The sequence below is a fragment of the Triturus cristatus genome, chromosome 11, assembly GCF_964204655.1.
Source record: "Triturus cristatus chromosome 11, aTriCri1.1, whole genome shotgun sequence".
In the NCBI taxonomy this organism is placed as follows: Eukaryota; Metazoa; Chordata; class Amphibia; order Caudata; family Salamandridae; genus Triturus; species Triturus cristatus.
The window spans coordinates 433,955,166-433,973,381 of record NC_140594.1 but is presented as its reverse complement, the minus strand read 5'-3'; the positions used below and the strand labels follow the sequence as shown (position 1 = coordinate 433,973,381).

General features: G+C 41.0%; 1 protein-coding gene across 1 annotated transcript in view; it reads left to right on the top strand.

Moving 5' to 3' along the window:
• The first annotated feature begins 703 nt into the window (after positions 1-703).
• The window catches only part of LOC146784397 (gastrokine-1-like), a 68,874-nt gene continuing 51,361 nt past the window's right edge, over positions 704-18,216 (top strand). Inside the window, exons 1-3 of the mRNA XM_085636332.1 lie at positions 704-818; positions 4,238-4,285; positions 17,116-17,253. Coding sequence (XP_085492458.1) covers positions 807-818; positions 4,238-4,285; positions 17,116-17,253 — 198 coding nt within the window. The 5' untranslated portion in view covers positions 704-806. The remainder of the gene's footprint in view (positions 819-4,237; positions 4,286-17,115; positions 17,254-18,216) is intronic.

Here is an 18,216-nt window from a genome sequence, read left to right as displayed (position 1 = left end):
CAGTAACAAGCTGCAGCGGAGATGAACTTGGTGAGAAAGTACCTGAGATGTGCATGGTGGGAAAGTGCCGATGACCCACAATAAGATGGGTAATCAGTGCTATCTGGGCTCCCATCACTGAGGGGTCACTTGACGTGAGATTGCAGAAATGCCTTCCTCCTAAGAGTCTCTTTCTCTCCGGTGGAGCCTTCGGGTTGATCAATGCTGCTGCAAGTGGTGAGGCCAAGCCTTGAGATCACAGCCGCAAGAGCTTCCTTCATGGGTTCACCCCAGATGCCAAAGGAGAAAGAAAGAGGGAGAGAGGGTCTTGACATATCCTGGCCATGCTGAAAACCTGGCATGGAGCCGACCCTCCTGGGCCCAGAATGGACATGCCTGACATAATTATAGGTATTATTTCCTTTACATCCTTGAACGCTATTGAGAGCGAGGTATGACAGCACAGACTGTGCAAGGGTCAAATCTCGTGCTATCTGAAATGTCAATGCTGTTCATTTTGCAGTGAGAGCCCGAGTAGAACCTCCCAGGGCACATAGCAGACATGTTCCTCCCTGCCAATGGCACTCCTTGAAGCTATCTTTGGTTTGAAGCTCAGCCCTCAGATAGCTCTCTTATTATTGATACTGCAGGGCCCACGCCTTGGGTGTACCTTTGACATGGGTTTGATCCAAACCTCAATATCTACATGTCTAATATTTATTGTTCCCTCAGCCTGCTGATATGGAGTCCTTCTATATAGAATGGGCATTTGCTGAAGTGTGTCATCCGTTCAGTTCAGCATCCCGTGAGACAGGACGCGACCAGTCATGAAGACCCCGGTGAGTTTTCTGATTCTTTGACTCTGTTATGCTTTCAAACACTGGATGTGCTAGAAAAGAGCTAAGGTATGTTACTACTTTTTCAAATAAGATTTCAATTATATAGTAACACCTGTTGTTGACAGCGCTTCAAAGCCACAAGTCTGTGTCAGGCGCTACACACTGAGCTCTAAATAGACTGAGCAATGTATCACTTTATTATTACAACCCACATTTAGGCATTTGATGTATTCTTTCAAAATCTTGGACAGCTCTTAAATGATGGGCTATTTTCACAGATATCCACAACCGGGTTAAATTCCATAAAGGAGGCGCAAGTGCACAGAAAGCAAATACTACTATTCCTAACTCTGTTTAAGATTCCTCTTCCAAATACCTAGTTCCTTGGTTGCCTACAGCTATCAAGGGACCCCCCTCCCACCATTCCTGCCTGGAAAAATACATTGATGGCCTCATCCCTCTGCGAAAGTGCCATACCGCCCTCACCCCCGAGGTACAAAGTTAACAAACTTGTGAATGTAACGCAGACACTTGAATACATACCTGGAGGGCGATCAGGGTTCACAGAAATGAGGTTAGGGTACTTGATTAAAGTCACAATCAGTGAACGACAGGCAGAGCTCCTGTTTACTACTACCTAGATGTGCATGGGTGTGCAGACAGGTAGATTGAGCTGAGGGGATGAGGGGATGCACATATGGCTGGTCGGATGGAGAAATAGATAGATCGATAGATAGATAGATAGATAGATAGATAGATAGATAGATAGATAGATAGATAGATAGATAGATAGATAGATAGATAGATAGATAGATAGATAGATAGATAGATAGATAGATAGATAGATAGATAGATAGATAGATAGATAGATAGATAGATAGATAGATGGATAGATGGATGGATGGATGGATGGATGGATGGATGGATGGGTGGGTGGGTGGGTGGATGGATGGATGGATAGATAGATTAAAGTGAGAGTTTGGAATTTCAATATTACTTTTCGCCTGTCTTTCCTTAGTGGAAACAGACGTGCATGCTGGTGGAGCAGTTTCCAACCTTGTTTTCTCTTTCTAAACTGCACACAAATGTTATAACATTAAAAGTATGTTTGGTGGTACCCACCTTCCCCACATTATGTCCTTTGCTTCTGAATTATCATTCAGCACTGAGGAGACTTGTGCATTAACTTTAACATTAACATTAGGTAGACATTTGGCCCTGAAGAGCGCACAGCACTCCCTCATATGAAGTAAGCCAACATTTCCATTTGACTCTAGCATGTTGGAGACACACACTCAGAATCGTTTTACAGAAGCAAAGTTTATGGTACGTTAAGCTATGAGTCTGAGCCGTTTCACACACATTGGGGACAGCAGTAGGTAGGGCTGAACAATTTGCACCATTACATGGACAATACAAATATCTATGCAAATTCATAAAATTACCTAAGGGTTCAGTTGTGAAATATACATATCTACAAAAGAGTGTGGTAGAATTCACTGGCTTCTCTAGGTTTGCAAACGATGAGAGAGGAGGGTGTGTGTACACTTGGCAAAAGGAAGATCCAGCAGAGGGGCCGGGAAGCTGACAGGACCAGAACTTGAGAGTAGTGTCTGCCAGTTTGGAAATGACCAGAGGGTTATTGGAAGTTGATCTGTAGTTCCTGGTAGTTGTAAAACATAACAAACAAGGGTGCACCACATTCAACATATTCATGTTAATTTTAAAAAATAGCAATTTGCCATGATGATTTTCGTGAATCTAAAGAGTATTTCTCCTTTATTCATGCTTCTTTTTAACACTGTAAAAGCCACCCAACGCGTTTCGTCCACTTCGTGTTCAGACCGGGAAGGACTTTTCCCCTTAGTGTATCACCACACCAATCGAAGTGCTTCTTACATAGCGATCGTGGCCTTTGTATAATGATGCCTGGATTGTATGAAATCTGACATACAAATCTCACAATTGGGTGGAATGTAATTTCAAGTTTTTGACTTTTAGTCACTAGCTATTCGAATGGATTTTCGTGGAATTGTGCTGTCTTTTAATATACAGTCGATTTGTTCAAATTCTTAAAAACAGAACTGGATGAATTTTGTCTTTACTTTACCAAATAATTGCCCTGAAGAAGTCCAATTTCTTTGTACGAAACACATTGGCTGGCTTTTACAGTGTTAAAAAGAAGCATGAATAAAGGAGGAATACTCCTGGGATTCATGAAAATCGTCATGGCTAATTGCTATTTTTTTAAGTTATCATGAATATGTTGAATGTGGAACACCATTGGTTGTGATGTTTTAAATTATTTCCCTTGATGAGGTTAGCATCCTTTGGGCAGAAGGTGCATACAGGGTAGTGCACACTATGCGATATATATAGTCCAACATACTTTTCTTTGGGGCTGTAAGTGTGTGGGTGTGGCATGCTGTAGAGGTCCACTGTCTGCCTGTTGTTTGTGTCCTGGTAGTTGTGCAGTGAGATCGGATGCCAAGGAGGAAGTTAGTGGCCAGGCCATTTATTGTCTTGAGAACACCTTACAGTAGCTAATGTAAAGAAAGCCCTGTTAATGATAGAGAGCCGTCCAGTCTTGTGAATTTAACATTAATGGTTACTATTTGGCAGTGGTTGCTGTGAAAACCCCTACAAGATGATCCGAACGCGAAGACATACACCTTTCAGGCCCTTCTGTAGCCGGTAGCATTATATTTGTACATTTGCCTCAACTTTTACCCTAACCAATGAATGTAAACTGTAGCTAACCCTAAAATCAACCTTCTTGCCAATGGTAGTTTTAGCCCAAACCCGAAAATTATTACCAAATCTTAATTGTAGTGGTAACTCTAAATTTCGTCTTTTCAATTATTTTAAAATTACATTTGGATTATTCCCTTTTACTAAATTCAAACACACATGCACACACACACAAACACTCACATGTATACACACACACACGTACACATGAAGCACACACACACTCTCTTTCTCTCTTTAAAGGCATTTGGAACCAATACCATAAAGCCCCCTAAAATCGATGTATTTTTTATTTGTTTTTACTCTGAATTGTAAGGAATTATTTGTAATCACATTTAGAAAAAACTTTTCTTCGATTTACTTAAATACATTCCTCTCTACAATGTGCATTGCAATCAGTCTTCCAATTAAATGCAATCAAATGCAATTAAGTGAAGAGTTTGTGTAATGGATTTGAACTAATGAAAAACTAAGTGAGTGACGTGTTGTAACATCCTCACATTCCATCTAGCTACATTTTTGCTATCTATCTCAACATCCTACATAATTTTACTAGGGCACTTTGTAGGCTCTTGAGACCCTTGGGGAATTTTGCCTTGCTGCCATTCACTGGTACAATAGACATTATGACTGAAAACACTTTAAAAAGGGACTTTTTTCATTTTCAGATTCTCATTGTTGCTCTGCTAGGATCCATGGTGGCCCATGCCGATGACGTAAGTAAAGTGGAATATTTGAAGGGGCATCATAATTAGAAAATGGCCAGCAGAATTCTTTTCTTAGAATAACAGGTTTCTTGGTATTGTCAAAAAAACGATAAACAGTATCACTTTTCTATAAAATATGTTTTCAAGGGATTGCAATAGAGTAATTCATGTAATAAAAAAAAACAATGTATAACATAACATAGCATGACATGCCATGCCATGACATAACATCATCATTCTGAATATGACAATAGAGAAGAGGCGCTTTGTAAGAAGCATGCTAATAGTAGCACCTTCTTCCCACCTTCCATTCTCGGATGGTAAACATGAGTGGAAGCAGAAGGACGTCAACCTCGACATAAGCATGTGTACAATTTACCTGCAAATAAGGATCTACAGGGAAAAAGGGTGTTTCAGGTGGAAGGATTGCTTCCAAGTTCTAATAACAAGAAACATCTCACGTATTGCATGGTTTAGGAGGCACACTAATCCTCGAGCAAAGACATACAAAGCAATGGTGGTGTGCTGTGTTTAATGTCTTTCTGTCAACTGCTTCCTGGATTTTGAGGGGCCTCGGAGGGATAATCTGGCTGCCTACTGAGAAGAAACTTTATAAAAGCATATAGTTGATCAACAACTACTTCTTCAATCTGGCCTTTATTGCTGGCAGTCTCCATGAGGGGAGGAAGGCAATGCATGAAAGTGTTGCAGTCTGGGATGTTGAGTGTAAAATATTAAGCTGCCACACAACGGTGACCAAAAAACTGAAAAACAAAATATCAAGGAGGTAAGTGCATATAGGTAATATAGGGTTACTATTCTTAACTCTATATCTACATACTTATCTGTTGATATTTTGGTCCGCGAGCTACCTATATCCTGCCTCTGGTCGCAGGTCCACCTCTTAATCGGACAGATCTTGAAGGCTGAGATATACCTCCAGGAACTGCTCAGAGAGTTTTCATCTAATATCAGCTTTACATTCTGCATCAGCTGATACCCACCTCTCTACTCCTGCTTCCTTGATAGGGATTGCTAATTTATCCATCAAAAGTTTGCCTGCTATTTGTTGCCTGGTTTGAGAGGACCCCTTCAGTACTGCAAAACATCAATGTCCTATGATTACACCTGAACCTCGAACCATAAACCAGCCTGAAAGTGGTTTTGGCTTCCTTTCTCTCTCAGGCCTGTAAGCTTATAAGCTCCTTCGAGATGGTATCTAGGGCAATATGGGGCTGACAAATTTGAGGCCGGAGGTAAAGCAAAGAAACGGGAATTAAGTAAAAAATAAATAAAAATAATAGCATCAGGAATAGGAGTTGAGAGATGATTTTCTATTGAGGAACATGAAACGTTTGAGGTCATCTATATGACGCTGAGCTGTTACTCCAAGTGCCGATGGAGCTTCTCTTAGGGTAGGGTTCTTCTCTTCCCAATTTTACAATGGAGCATAACAACTCTCCCCAGGTGATTTAGGGATGGAGAAGAGAACGCCCTGACATGCACAGAAAAAACTGTTGGTGGACATATACTTAAGTAAGGAGCGTAACACACTTAAGAAAATAAAGTATTGTTAGACTGTTTGCTCAGTTAGCAGCAAGGCGATTACTTTTGTTTGCTATCTGCTGCTCTCTTTATTAATGGGGGTGCTGCCCACGCGCCCATTATTAATGAGCCACCACCGCTGATTCAAATAATTTCTCCACTTTGTGGCTCACAATAGTGTCTTCCTCTCAATCCTTCGTGTCCATGTTTTCCTCTATTAACTGTCACACTGCAACAACCACGCAGTATAGGTCCTAATCTTGTCACTTGTCCTAGACTCTAGTGAATACAATTTTGGTCTGGGACTCTTTTTATGATCAGAGACACCACTTTGGGGTGGTTCAAAAGTGATTAGGGAATCGAGTAATCGAGAATGATTTATGTGCAAGATGGCTTTGGACATGACCCGCTCTGCAGGGTCACCCCCAAATGATTTGCTTCTATGCCTCCTATTTTTGCTGAATTTGTTTTTGTTGGCCTTGGGACTCTGCACGCGTTACCACTGCTAATCAGTGCTATACTGCTTGTGCTCATTCCCTTAAACAAGGTAAAATTGGCTTACAGCTGATTGGCATATTTAATTTACTTATAAGACCCTTGTAGAGTGGTATACCATATAGTCAGGGCCTGTAATTACATACTACTAGTGGGCCTGCAACATTTATTGTGCCACCCACTCAAGTAGCCTCTTAACACATATCCCAGGTTTGCCACTATAGCCTGAATGAAGTTTTAAACTGGCAGTTTGACTTGGAAAATAACCCCCTTGCAAAGCCTTAAACTTCTTTTCTATAGCATATAAGTCACTCCTAAGGTAGGAATGGGTAGGGTGCATTGCAATTAATTGGTTGGACATGTACTTGTACGTTTTACATGCCCTGGTAGTGAAAAACTCTAACATTAGTTTTTCACTACTGTGAGGCCTACTTCTCCCATACAATAACATTGGGTTGTCTTATTATATTTAATAAGTGCTAACATTTGATTGGAAACTGGTAGGTAGGTCATGTTTGGTGCCTGAACAATTCTAATTAAAAATCCTCTTTAATGGTAAAGTCGGATTTTAAGTTACAAGTTGAAAATGCCATTTTTAGAAACATGCCAATTTTACTGCCCTAAACTGTTTGGTCCTTGCAGTTTGTCCTAGGTCACATGACTGGGTGTAGTTGGCAGTTGGACTTTGTTCATTCCTCATAGACAGCCACACAATAGAGTGATTAGGTTTGCCTGGATTGGCAATCAACTAGCCAGATGGAGGGCGGAGCTAGGCACAGCCCCACTTACAACTGAATAGAATATGCTCTGCCTTCAACCAAAGTACTTGTCACCACTTCATTTTCCCTGCATCCAGCTTGGAGCCTGGGCCACGGAGTCAGAAAATGCAAAGCACTTCAAAGGACAACTTCTAGAAACTCTACTTCAAAGAATACATCAGGTATAAAAAAGGGACCCCCAGACCGCCTCTTCAGTTCACTTTCTGGTCCTCCGCAAGGACTCTTAGAAGACTGCCTTATGCTGTGGCCTGCTGTGCACTCAACAAGACAGCTTTGTTGCTCCTAGAAGAACTGCTTTGCTCCATGGAGACTGCCTTGAACCCTCAGATCCTGCCCTGATGCTGGAACACTTATTCTTCACTTGAACTCACTACTACCAGAGTGACTCCAAAGGCTTGTTCTCTGGCCTCCTGATCGGAGCCCCAGAGACCCCCAAGTGGTGCCCTCCAGTCCTGGAACCTTGGTTGTGGTGTTAAAGGTGCCCAGATAGCCAACATCCAAAACGTAGGAATTTTTGGGCTAAAACCTTCTCTGAGAACTGAGGAAAGTCTGGGACCAACCTACTCATCTATCCACCCAAGCTGCATCACAGGTCGGCCTGACTTTGCAGTAGCTCAGCCTACCTTCTTCTCCACAGCAGCAAATCCTGTGCTGCGGTCCATCGGCGAAGGGGTATCCAGCTTCCTGGAACTCTCACTGGCTACAGCCTTCAACTTTGTCCCGCTGAAGATTTTTGACTTCCAAAAAAGTCACAACGCAGAAATCTTCACAGTGACTTTCTCTAGCGGCTCCATGACAACAACACTCACCCCTCGGATGGCACACAAAGTCTTGACCCACTGAACTTTACGTTCTCAGAACTATTTCATCAAAATTTCTTCTAAGTCCAAAGGTAAGTGCCAACAGGGCCCAATCCACTTCTTGTATCTGGCCTGCGCTCCATCGAGGTCGGCCATATTTTTTGACTTTCACCCAGTCTCAGGCAACTAGATGTCTGCGGTTAGCTCTTTCATATTTTAGGCACTAGATTTGACTAAAAACTGTACAAATTGATAACCCCGGTTCTACTGATTGGATTTTTGTTATGTTGGTGTCAAATAGGTTATTAAAATATACTTTTCTAAATTGGTGTGGGGTTTGTCTTGTTTTGTGTATTCACTTTATTAGTGTTTGTGTGCTGCATAAATACTTTACACATTTCCTCTACATTAATCCTGGCTGCTTTTGTGCCAAGCTGCCAGAGGTTTGAGCACAAGCCAATTTGGTGACTTTTGTGATTCACCGTGACAGGGATTGTGGCTGTTACTTGAACAGGGATGCCACCCCGACCTCCCTTTCAACCAACAACACAATGCCTCACAGATGGGAAATCAGAGATCCTGCAATAAACGTTTTGGTCAGGTGTACTTTGTTTTCTTGGAATCCTTTTTTAAAAAATGTATGCCGGCGTGCTTTATTTTTAATTCAATTTATCAGTTGAATTATAATTTATTAAAATAAAATAAACTTTACATTTATAATGTTTAAATTTAATGTTTAAAACGGCATTTGATTTAAAAAAAAAACCTTTAAAGCATTTTTTACATTTCCAATGTCGTAGGGATCTGTAAAAATACACTATATCATACCATTGGACTACTCAGTTGACATAAAAAATGTCTTGCTAGTTGAATATTAAGTCATCTTTATGGAACGTGTAAAAAAGTTGAAGTTACTTCCTTGAGCATGTGACAGCTGTCCTTCGTTAAACCAGTGCACTATCATGCGTTATAGAGGATTTGTATCATGTAAGACACAACTTTAGCCCCATTATCAGGCTCCTATTCAAGCCTGAAGAATTTACCTAGATACTTCTGTATATAATCTAGGTCGATTTTCTAGTCTGCCTCTGCAACAATGATCTTTCAGCTAATCTAGTGTGTGTGGAACCAAAATATTGTAGTCAGAATATCTCCAGATATAAATATTGTGTCCCAAATAGCGTTTCAAAAGTTCCATCTCCACTGGTATTAATATTGGAAATTTTGCACCAAATAAATTGTGTTTTTTGAATGAAATTTAAGACATGACATTTCCATCAGAAACAAATTCTGTAAATGATATTCTGATGAAGCAACCATCTGGAGGTAATTTCAGTACATACCAATTGCCCCACCTACCTCTTCAGAATCATTTTATGATATTCCTTCTTCTTTATGCAGACTCATTAGAGGTTTATGCTCAGCCCCACAAAAACCCAGTCAGAGCTGATCCATCAGACAGGTCAGGTTGCCCCATTTCCTTCACTTCATTTGTAGAACAGAACAATGCAGGTGCCCTTAAAGTTATTAATGCAGTGAGCTTGGTAACATACATTTTGCAGTGTAGAACGTAGGCATTACTCCCCAATCTAAGTCAGAATCTATCCAATGTTGTCATCCCAGTTGCTACACTTTTTGCCCTATTTCAAGAAAGGTGTCACCACTTCATATCTTATCAAACTCCAACGCGAGAAACACATAGGTCGTAGCTGGATCCATTTCTTTCCTATCACTTAGGGCAGTTTCTCTATTGTGGCGTCGGAGTGTTGCCTCACCATTTATGTTGCCCCCTTTAGCACCCATTGCGCCCTCCCATAGTCGACATTTAATGTACATAAATACTTCACAAGGGTTTTTTTCGGCCCATGGCATTCCTTTTTTTCCAGTTGGAGTCTGGGTTGCAGGATGAGTGAAATGATGGGGATTCAAATGTACGTCAGCAGTCACTGGTAGCCATAATTGAAATGCAGGCTCTGGCTTACCTGGGCTGTCGACACGTACTCACAAAGCGCAGATGTCCGGTTGGCTGACTGCCTTTCGGTGACCAGCCTGACATGTGCACTAGAGGCCTCTCACACCTGCTCAAATCGTGTGCTGGGGATCACATACGCAGTCCCTGGACTACTAATGAGTGCTAGGTTCGCCTGACCAAGGCAATCCTAGCGTTGCACTCATGTTGTTTCTGTAACATAACAGCAAGAGAGCAGCACCTTGATTGGCTCAGGTCACATGGTTAGGCCTCTGGTCTAGTGGTCTTGCACATGAGGAAGAACAGGGGTGTGGAGATTCGATCCATGCAACAATGGCCAATTTGTGCATGGCTTTATTATAAAGCCATGCAGTGATTGGTCATTTGTATTCCTTGCTTTCTTTCTCCCTCTTCATTTGCACTGCCAGTAACGGCACTGGGCACAAGGGAGTGGTGAAGAGATTAGTCATAAAACTTACCATCACCTGAGCTGATGTTGCAGGCCGATAGGCAGCAGTGGGACTCAGAGTTGCAGAGCAGGGGGCACCCATGTGTGAAACAAAACATAAGAGAGGTGAAAATGTAATGACTGTGTGTTATGTATTAGGTTTCTGGTTGGCAGAGGTATGCCTTCTATCCAAGTAGGAACCACAATACTATTCATGGTAAGTCACAAGCACACCCTAAATTAACCTGTGATCACCTCTGGTAACTTGGCTCAGTGCCGTCAGACTTGACTTTAGAGGCAATGTTTAGTATTAGTGCAACACTTCAAACAGTAAAACAGTGAAAACACACCACAAAAAAGATACCAAACCTGGTTAGGAAAATAGAGCTTACTTTAACAAATACAAGAAGACCATAAGAGACAAACTCCAATCAGTAGAACTGGAGTTATGCATTTTTAAAGAATACATTGCCAAATAGTGCATAGAAGCAAAAAGAGCCAGCCGGGGATATCTGGTCACGCCAGACTGGGACAAAGTCATAAGTTCTGGCCAACCGAGATGAATCGGTGGCTCCCTATAGGGACTAGGTTGGGCCGCTGAACAAAAGTACCTTGATTCTGGATGCGTCGTCGTCAAAGATGAGGAGTGCAGGCGAGGCAATGCATCGATGACAGTCCACACAGTGATGGCGATGTATTGGCTCCGATCCATGCAACAGCGACTATGCATAAACAGTGGGGATTATGCTTCATGCAGCAGTGGTACTGCATCGGGGCTGATCACCGCAACGGCAGCGATGTGTTCACAGTGATGGGGATCCGATCTGTGCGTCTACGGCGATACTTGGAGTAGCACTTTAGTTACACTTCCAAGGGTTCACGACTAGGTTGGCACCACTTGGTAGGGCAGACTCACAGATGGGAAAGTCCAGGTGCAGAAGCAGGTGAGTTGAAAGTCATTTATGTCCTTGAGACTTCAGATCAGGAGGCCAGCCAAGCAGAAGCGATGTGTCGGTATAGATCCTCGCAACTGCGGTGATGCATCCAGAATGGTTGAGATGCGCCAGTTTCAAGCTGTGCAATGACGGTGATAAATTGATTCTGCTGGAGCAGCTCTTTAGTCCCAATTCCAAGGGAGCAGGACTAGGTTGGCACCACTTGGCAGAGTAGGCTTACATATGACAGAGTCCAGGTGCAGAAGCAGGTGAGTTGGAATCCTTTTTGTCCCTATGACTTCAGATCAGGAGGCCAGCAAAGTACCCCTTGGAGTCACTTTGGATTATGGGTTCAAGTGATGTGAGTCCAGTCCTTCTCACCCAGGCAAGGAGGGCAGCAGGTCAGCAAGAAAGCAGTTCTTCCAGAGCAGCAATCCATCGGAGTGACAGAGTCCTTCAGCAGCATAGCAGTCTTTCTTCCTCGCAGAGTATCCACAGATCCAGAAGTGTTCTGAAGTGGTGGTGCTTGAGGTCCAGTTCTTATACCCAGTGATGCCTTTGATGTGGGGAGACTTCAAAGAGATGCCTTTGAAATGCACAGATGCCCTCCCTTCCTGCTTGGACTCTAGACTCATTACAATGGGGTATCCAGCCCTTTGTGTGGGACAGGACACTGCCTATTCATGTGCGAGGCTGGATCCAGCTTCTCCCTCCCATCCTTCCAGGTTGACCCATCTATACCCATTGTGTATGGCTTTCTAGGAGGAATACACAAAGACCAGCTGTCACCCAATCCTGACAAGCAATCAGAGACAGACTGCAGGCATAAATTGGCTAAGTCAAGAAAATGCCCTCTTTCTAAAAGTGGCATTTACAGAACTGTAATTTAAAATCCAACTTCACCACAAGTTAGCATTTTAAATTAGGAGTTTAGAGACAACAAACATGAATAATTATATCTCACCATTTGGAATTATACTTATAAAATGTAATAGGGTAATTCCAAGGTTATCCTATGGGAGAAAAAGGCCTTGCAGTAGTGAAAAACGAATGTTAGAGTTTTACACTACCAGGACATGTAAAACCAAAATGTACATGTTCTGCTTTTTAAATACACTGCACCCTGCCCTCTGGGCTGTCCAGGGCCTACCCTAGGAGTGACATATGTATTAAAAAGGAAGATTTGTGCCAGGCAAGAGATTTATTTTACAAGTTTGACATGGCAGTTTAAAACTGCACACGCAGGCTCTGCAATAGATGGTCTGAAACATGTTTACAGGGCTACTTAAGTGGGTTGCACAATCTGTGCTGCAAGCCTACTAGTAACATTTAATTTACAGGCCCTGGACACAGGTAGTGTACATTACTAGGGACTTATAAGTCAAATAAATATACCAATTGGGTATAAGCCAATTCGACCATGTTTTAAGAAGAAAGTAAAAGCAATTTAACACTAAAGAGCAGCACTAAATTGCACAGAGTCCTAAAGCCAACAAAAAGAAATTCAGCAAAAAGGGGGGAGGAAGGCAAAAGTTTTGGGGGTGACCCTGCAAAAAGGTTCATTTCCAACACTGTGTGAAATCTGTGTAATAGTCTTTATCTATGGTATGGTGTGCCACTGTGGCCAGAATTGAAATATGTTGCATTTTATTTAACAACTGCATGTTGCTTGTAAACTCCACTACTGAAATCCTTAATCTAAAGCATGGTACAGTGCTTGTTGATCTTACGCAGCACTGCCAAATAGTGGCGCAACGAAACTTGAGGGCGCCCCCATGCAAAGTACATAGGCAACACCCCCCTCCCGACTCAATCAGGAGCTCTCAGAACAGGATACCGTGCTGAGGGGGCCCCCTGGATCTCACCCCCCCCACCCCCATTGTGGGAGCTGCAGGGCATTTGTTACGCCACTGCCGGCAAGGGAAATCCCATCAGTCGTAGCCATCTTGGCTTTACTAGCTTGAATCCAATTAGCAAAATGCAAACATATTTTCTTTGATTTGATTTACAAACAGCCAAGACGCTGCCTTCTGCTGAAGCTTCGTGTTTGAATAAGCTGGAAAACATGAGATATGTTAGTAACGGGAGTGAAACAAAATAAGTTATAATAATCTACAGTTACGTTTCTGTTCAGAAAAGAGACTGAGTGACTTCTAATAATCCATGGTCACTGCCTCACATTAAGTTTGTTTGCTCCTGTGGGTGTCTGACTGACGTCATGGCCTGCAGTGTTCACCTCAGCTCAGGCCCACCTGCATACAAAGCTAATAATTCATAGTCATGGTCGGCAAGGAAGTGAAACCAACCATACATGAGGTACCACGCGAGTATTCAAAAATGAGCAGAGACTCACTCAGTGTGCACGTTTTGAAGCCAATGGATGCTACAGAAAATAAAATATATATAATGGAGTTTGAGGCTCCGTGATCATTATTGTGGCAGGCGAAACCGTATAATTAATAAATATTGTAGTTTGTTTCTAGGGATGTTAATTAATTGTTAAAATGTGCTTAACTGAACTATGGTGGATAGCAGTATGACACAGTAGGGCTGGCAAACTCAAACCCTGCCATCTCAGGAACAGGTTAACGTTTACGAATTTAAGAGTCATTTCAGAGACCGCTCTTTCTCAAAAAATATTTGTTCCTTTCCTTGCAAAAAATGCCTGACAATGATTTGTCCTGTCTTCCCTGCTTTGGTTTAATTAGGAAATGAAGCATACCAGCATCTTCCTCGCATGGTTGTCTAGTTACAGAACGGGGCAGCTATGTCATTATCTTAAATGTCTTTAAAAACATCATAACAAGACTAGAAGAAGAACATGTCAGACAGGTGCAGTGAGGAGAGTAGACAACCAAGTGTGCAAGTAAGATAATTAAAAACCCTGCTTGTTGCACTGAAAAATGTGAACTCCACAGTAGCAAAACGATTTTAAATCTCCAAAGTATGGAGTATTTTTCATGTTTGATATATATTTCAATTCTACACCCTCACAATTGCCTTTTAAACGGTCTTGCTTAGATAAATTTGCGTTAAAATGCACCCATGCAATTGTGAGATTTATTTTTCAGGGGCCAGCCTTAAAGGTGAGTTTTGTAGGGAGTCCAGAAAGCAAACAGTTAAAGTATTATTTTCTGAGGCAAAATATTTTCTAAGAAGATTTTTATAGTGTATGACTAAGAATCTAATAGAGGTGTTATAAATTGTAATATATCTTGGGTGCACTTTTTAACAGCCTATGAATGGTTTTAGCTGAGTGCTAGCAAGTCAGTTGCTTTAATGTCTGACTAGTACTTTTAACTTCTAAGACAAATTCAGGGTTTTGCATCTGAGTTGCTAGTCTGTCACACAGTGGGGTCCGTACAGGTAAGCGCGGTGAGGCGGGTGGGGGCGGAGTAGTAGTGGGGAGGTAGGAAGTGACAAACGACGGGATAGTGAAAATAAAATGAATAAATATTAAATAAATTAAACCCCTTACCTTGCGCTCGCCGTATCTCCGACTGGGCGATGCGGCGAGCACAAGGTAAGTGGTTTAATTTTTTAATTTAATTATTTTATTTTCACTATTCCTTTACTAGTCACTTCCACCCCCGCCCCACTGCCCCACCGCCCCACTACACTTACCTTCACGGACAGCCACTGTTGTCACAAACATGAAAGATATCCTGTCCACCTTATTACAAAATCACATTATATCCTATGACACTTGCATTAAGATGGACGGGATATACGTCAATATTGTGACTGAGCAACATGTCTGACAAACTCTTAATCAGGCCCTTAGTTTTTGGCATCAATACAAATAATCAAACAATGCTTTTCAATCAATTTCTTTGAATGTATGCACTTTATCAGGGGTAAACAAAATATTATCTGCAGAATTGCAAATGAGAAAACAAGCGTAAATTCATACTAAGATAACTATTTCTTTTCAAACCGTGACCGTCACCTAACTTAGTAACCAATTAATCCACCCTCTGACAATTTGTGGAAAACTATATGCAAGATCCTGACACCAACTGTCAGCATATGCCTTTAGCCCAGGCAATAAATAGATAGGATGCTCTGATGGAATCCTGGGGCAGTTTCGCTAAGGAATGATCCCATATACATTCAGTCTCTATGGCCAGATATTACTCAGTTTATGCAGCCAAATAGCTTCACAGTACAGTAAAGTCTCATTCTCTGTTTGGTATGTCAAAATTATGCGGCGTATATTCCAACACCTGATGTAGGTTATGAAATGCTTCCGCTAAATGTTAAGCAAGCTGCATTTTTAAATTGCAAACTCTGATGTTGCTTTTCTTTGTGTTGTGTGTTCCTAGTTTTATATTTTCAGTTTTGTCAGAAAATAGTAAGGCATAGGGACATTGCATGAGGTTCAGACAAAGCCAGCATTATATGTCAGATCATTTCTTACGTTTTATGGCTTCTCCCACGAATGGATGCAGTTAAACATCTGTCTTTCATCAATAATTTGAATTATTACAGGTTTGGGCAGGCGAACATGCTAATTTGTTGTTTTGAAATAAAAACCTCTGTTTTCTGTTTTTCTAAACAATGGCTTGAAGACAGATATATACTGCATCCACATACCGGTGAAACCATTAAACAAAGGAAAATTAAAAATAGTGATTAATGGACACAAACGACTTCAATGATTTCAACTCAGAAACTAAAAAGCTCAGTTAATGAAGCTCAGTTAATGAAGCACTTCATTGACGCTTCTCATAACTCACAACAGTTACTGTGGCAGGCATTGGAAAATGTACCACACAATGTTAACATGAGAGAGGGTATTGCAAATTGAAGCATTTTGGATTCATAAACTGAAGGCTATTTAACCAAGAGAACTGTACAAAATGCAAAGAAGTTCCTAATTCTTATAACACTGAACTGTGTTCTTAAGGAATACTTCTAAGAGAGAAGAAAGACTTATGACTCATACCTTTGGGTAATGTTTAAGAGACCCTTTGGAAAGCGCTCCCTTAAATATTTTTTCTGACTGCATGCGCTGGAAGATGGAGTGGTATTCTGCTACATAGTTTTGTATAAATTGCAATTGAGAGAATTATGCTAGTTAGTGTTTTTTTTGGGCAACTCCAATTTTGATAGAAACCATCAATCTAATATGAATTTATGTTTTCTTTTACGTGAATAATATTACCTAATCCCCTGATGAAGACTGTGTATTGTATGAAATGCATGGGTTGATTATAAGTGATACATTTGAACACTGAACTTCTGTAAGAAGCTAAAGCTGTATTAATTGACTACATTAAAGAAAATTATTCTATAACAATCTGTTCAAATTGGTCATTCACTTCACTGTGCAACCCGAGTTGTAGAAGTTTCTATTACTCACCACATTTCCATTACTCACTACATGTCAATACAGATTGAGGAGCTCGTGTTTGCGTGTGAATTTCCAAAAGACTTAATTAACTTAAAAATTGGAGTGTTAATTGAGTTAGAGACATTCCAAAATACATTTTTGTGAATATTAACGGTATTACTCCCCTGCTCAGCAGGTCATAATTCCAGCCTTTTGAAAGTAGGTGTGATTAGAGAACAAAGTAGAGATTGAAAATGACGTGTAAAGAAAGGGTGGGAAACAGAAAGTGTGTGAAAGGACCAAGAAACTACAAAGACAAGAGGGAAAGAGGACTTGATCATGGTCACGTTAAATAGAGACTTGAACTATCTTTTTGACGCTGTTAGGAGATCCCTTAAGGAACCTCCCTCGACTTCTTTACTGTCCTTTTCAACCCTGGATCCATTCTGAGTTTCTTTTTCTTATTAGTCGTTCCTTTTCTGTGTCAAAAACAGTTTCCATTTTGCTTAAGTGCTTGATCTGTGTTTATTTAGGATGTCAACATTTCCAACCAAGGCAACAACGGGGGAGATATCCACCAAACAGTGAACATCTACAACCATGAAACCATCATCAATATTAATGAAAACAATGGGTGGAACTCCTGGGATTCTATCTTTGACTTCAACAGGGTGAGCATCTTGGTACCCTGATATCATTTGTATTCCAATCAATCGGTTTGAATGTGTATCCTTTGGGAAATAAACTTTTATTTTTTCGACATGGCATAGAGTTCAGATGTAGAACCCTGAAATCCACTTTCCAACTGTGCCTGATATTCATTACAGAACCCAATTATCTCTGTCTCAATTTATAATGTACATTTGCCTTTATTTGAACCAAATAGCTAACAGGAGAAGTGCATTTCCCTGTTTGACTCTATATTGGTGTTAGCCGTCAATTTACCCCAAAGTCGTCCTATCCAATGGTAAATACCTCCAAAGCATTTGAATCTAATAAAACACTAGATCATTTACTATTCATATCGTTGAAAAAATGATGATTTACATTTGAAAAAGAATGTCAATGGATTTTATAATATTTTACATTAATTCTGGGGTACCCACGTTTGTCCTCCATGCTGAAACAAACTTTTGCTTAAGGTAGGGGTTGTCAAGCTAGTGAATAGCGAATTCTGGCTGGATTTCAAAGTTATCCACAATGAATATGTATGAGATCAATTGGCATATCATGGATTTCATGAGGACGATACACTTTTTGCTTGTGATTCAGAAAACGTGACTTTTTCTGCACATAGGGTGACGCAAACAACTCAGTACTGGTTTTGTTCAATCTGCTTCAATGTCTTGCACTTTTGTAGCTCTTTTGGCACATGTCCATTGGTTCCTGTCACAGGATACCTGCAAACATCCATGTGTGCACGCGAGAGCTGCAGAAGACCACCAGCTAGGAATTTCAATAGAAACTAAAAATAACTTTGCTTTAAAGACACTCCCATAATGAAGAATTATCGTCCCATTTCCCTTTTGCCGGTCCCAGCAAAGATTCTAGAATCGTATTTGAATTTCCACCTGAGCGCTTACTTGAGGGATCATCAAATCATTGATGACTCTCAACATGGATTCAGAAGCTCT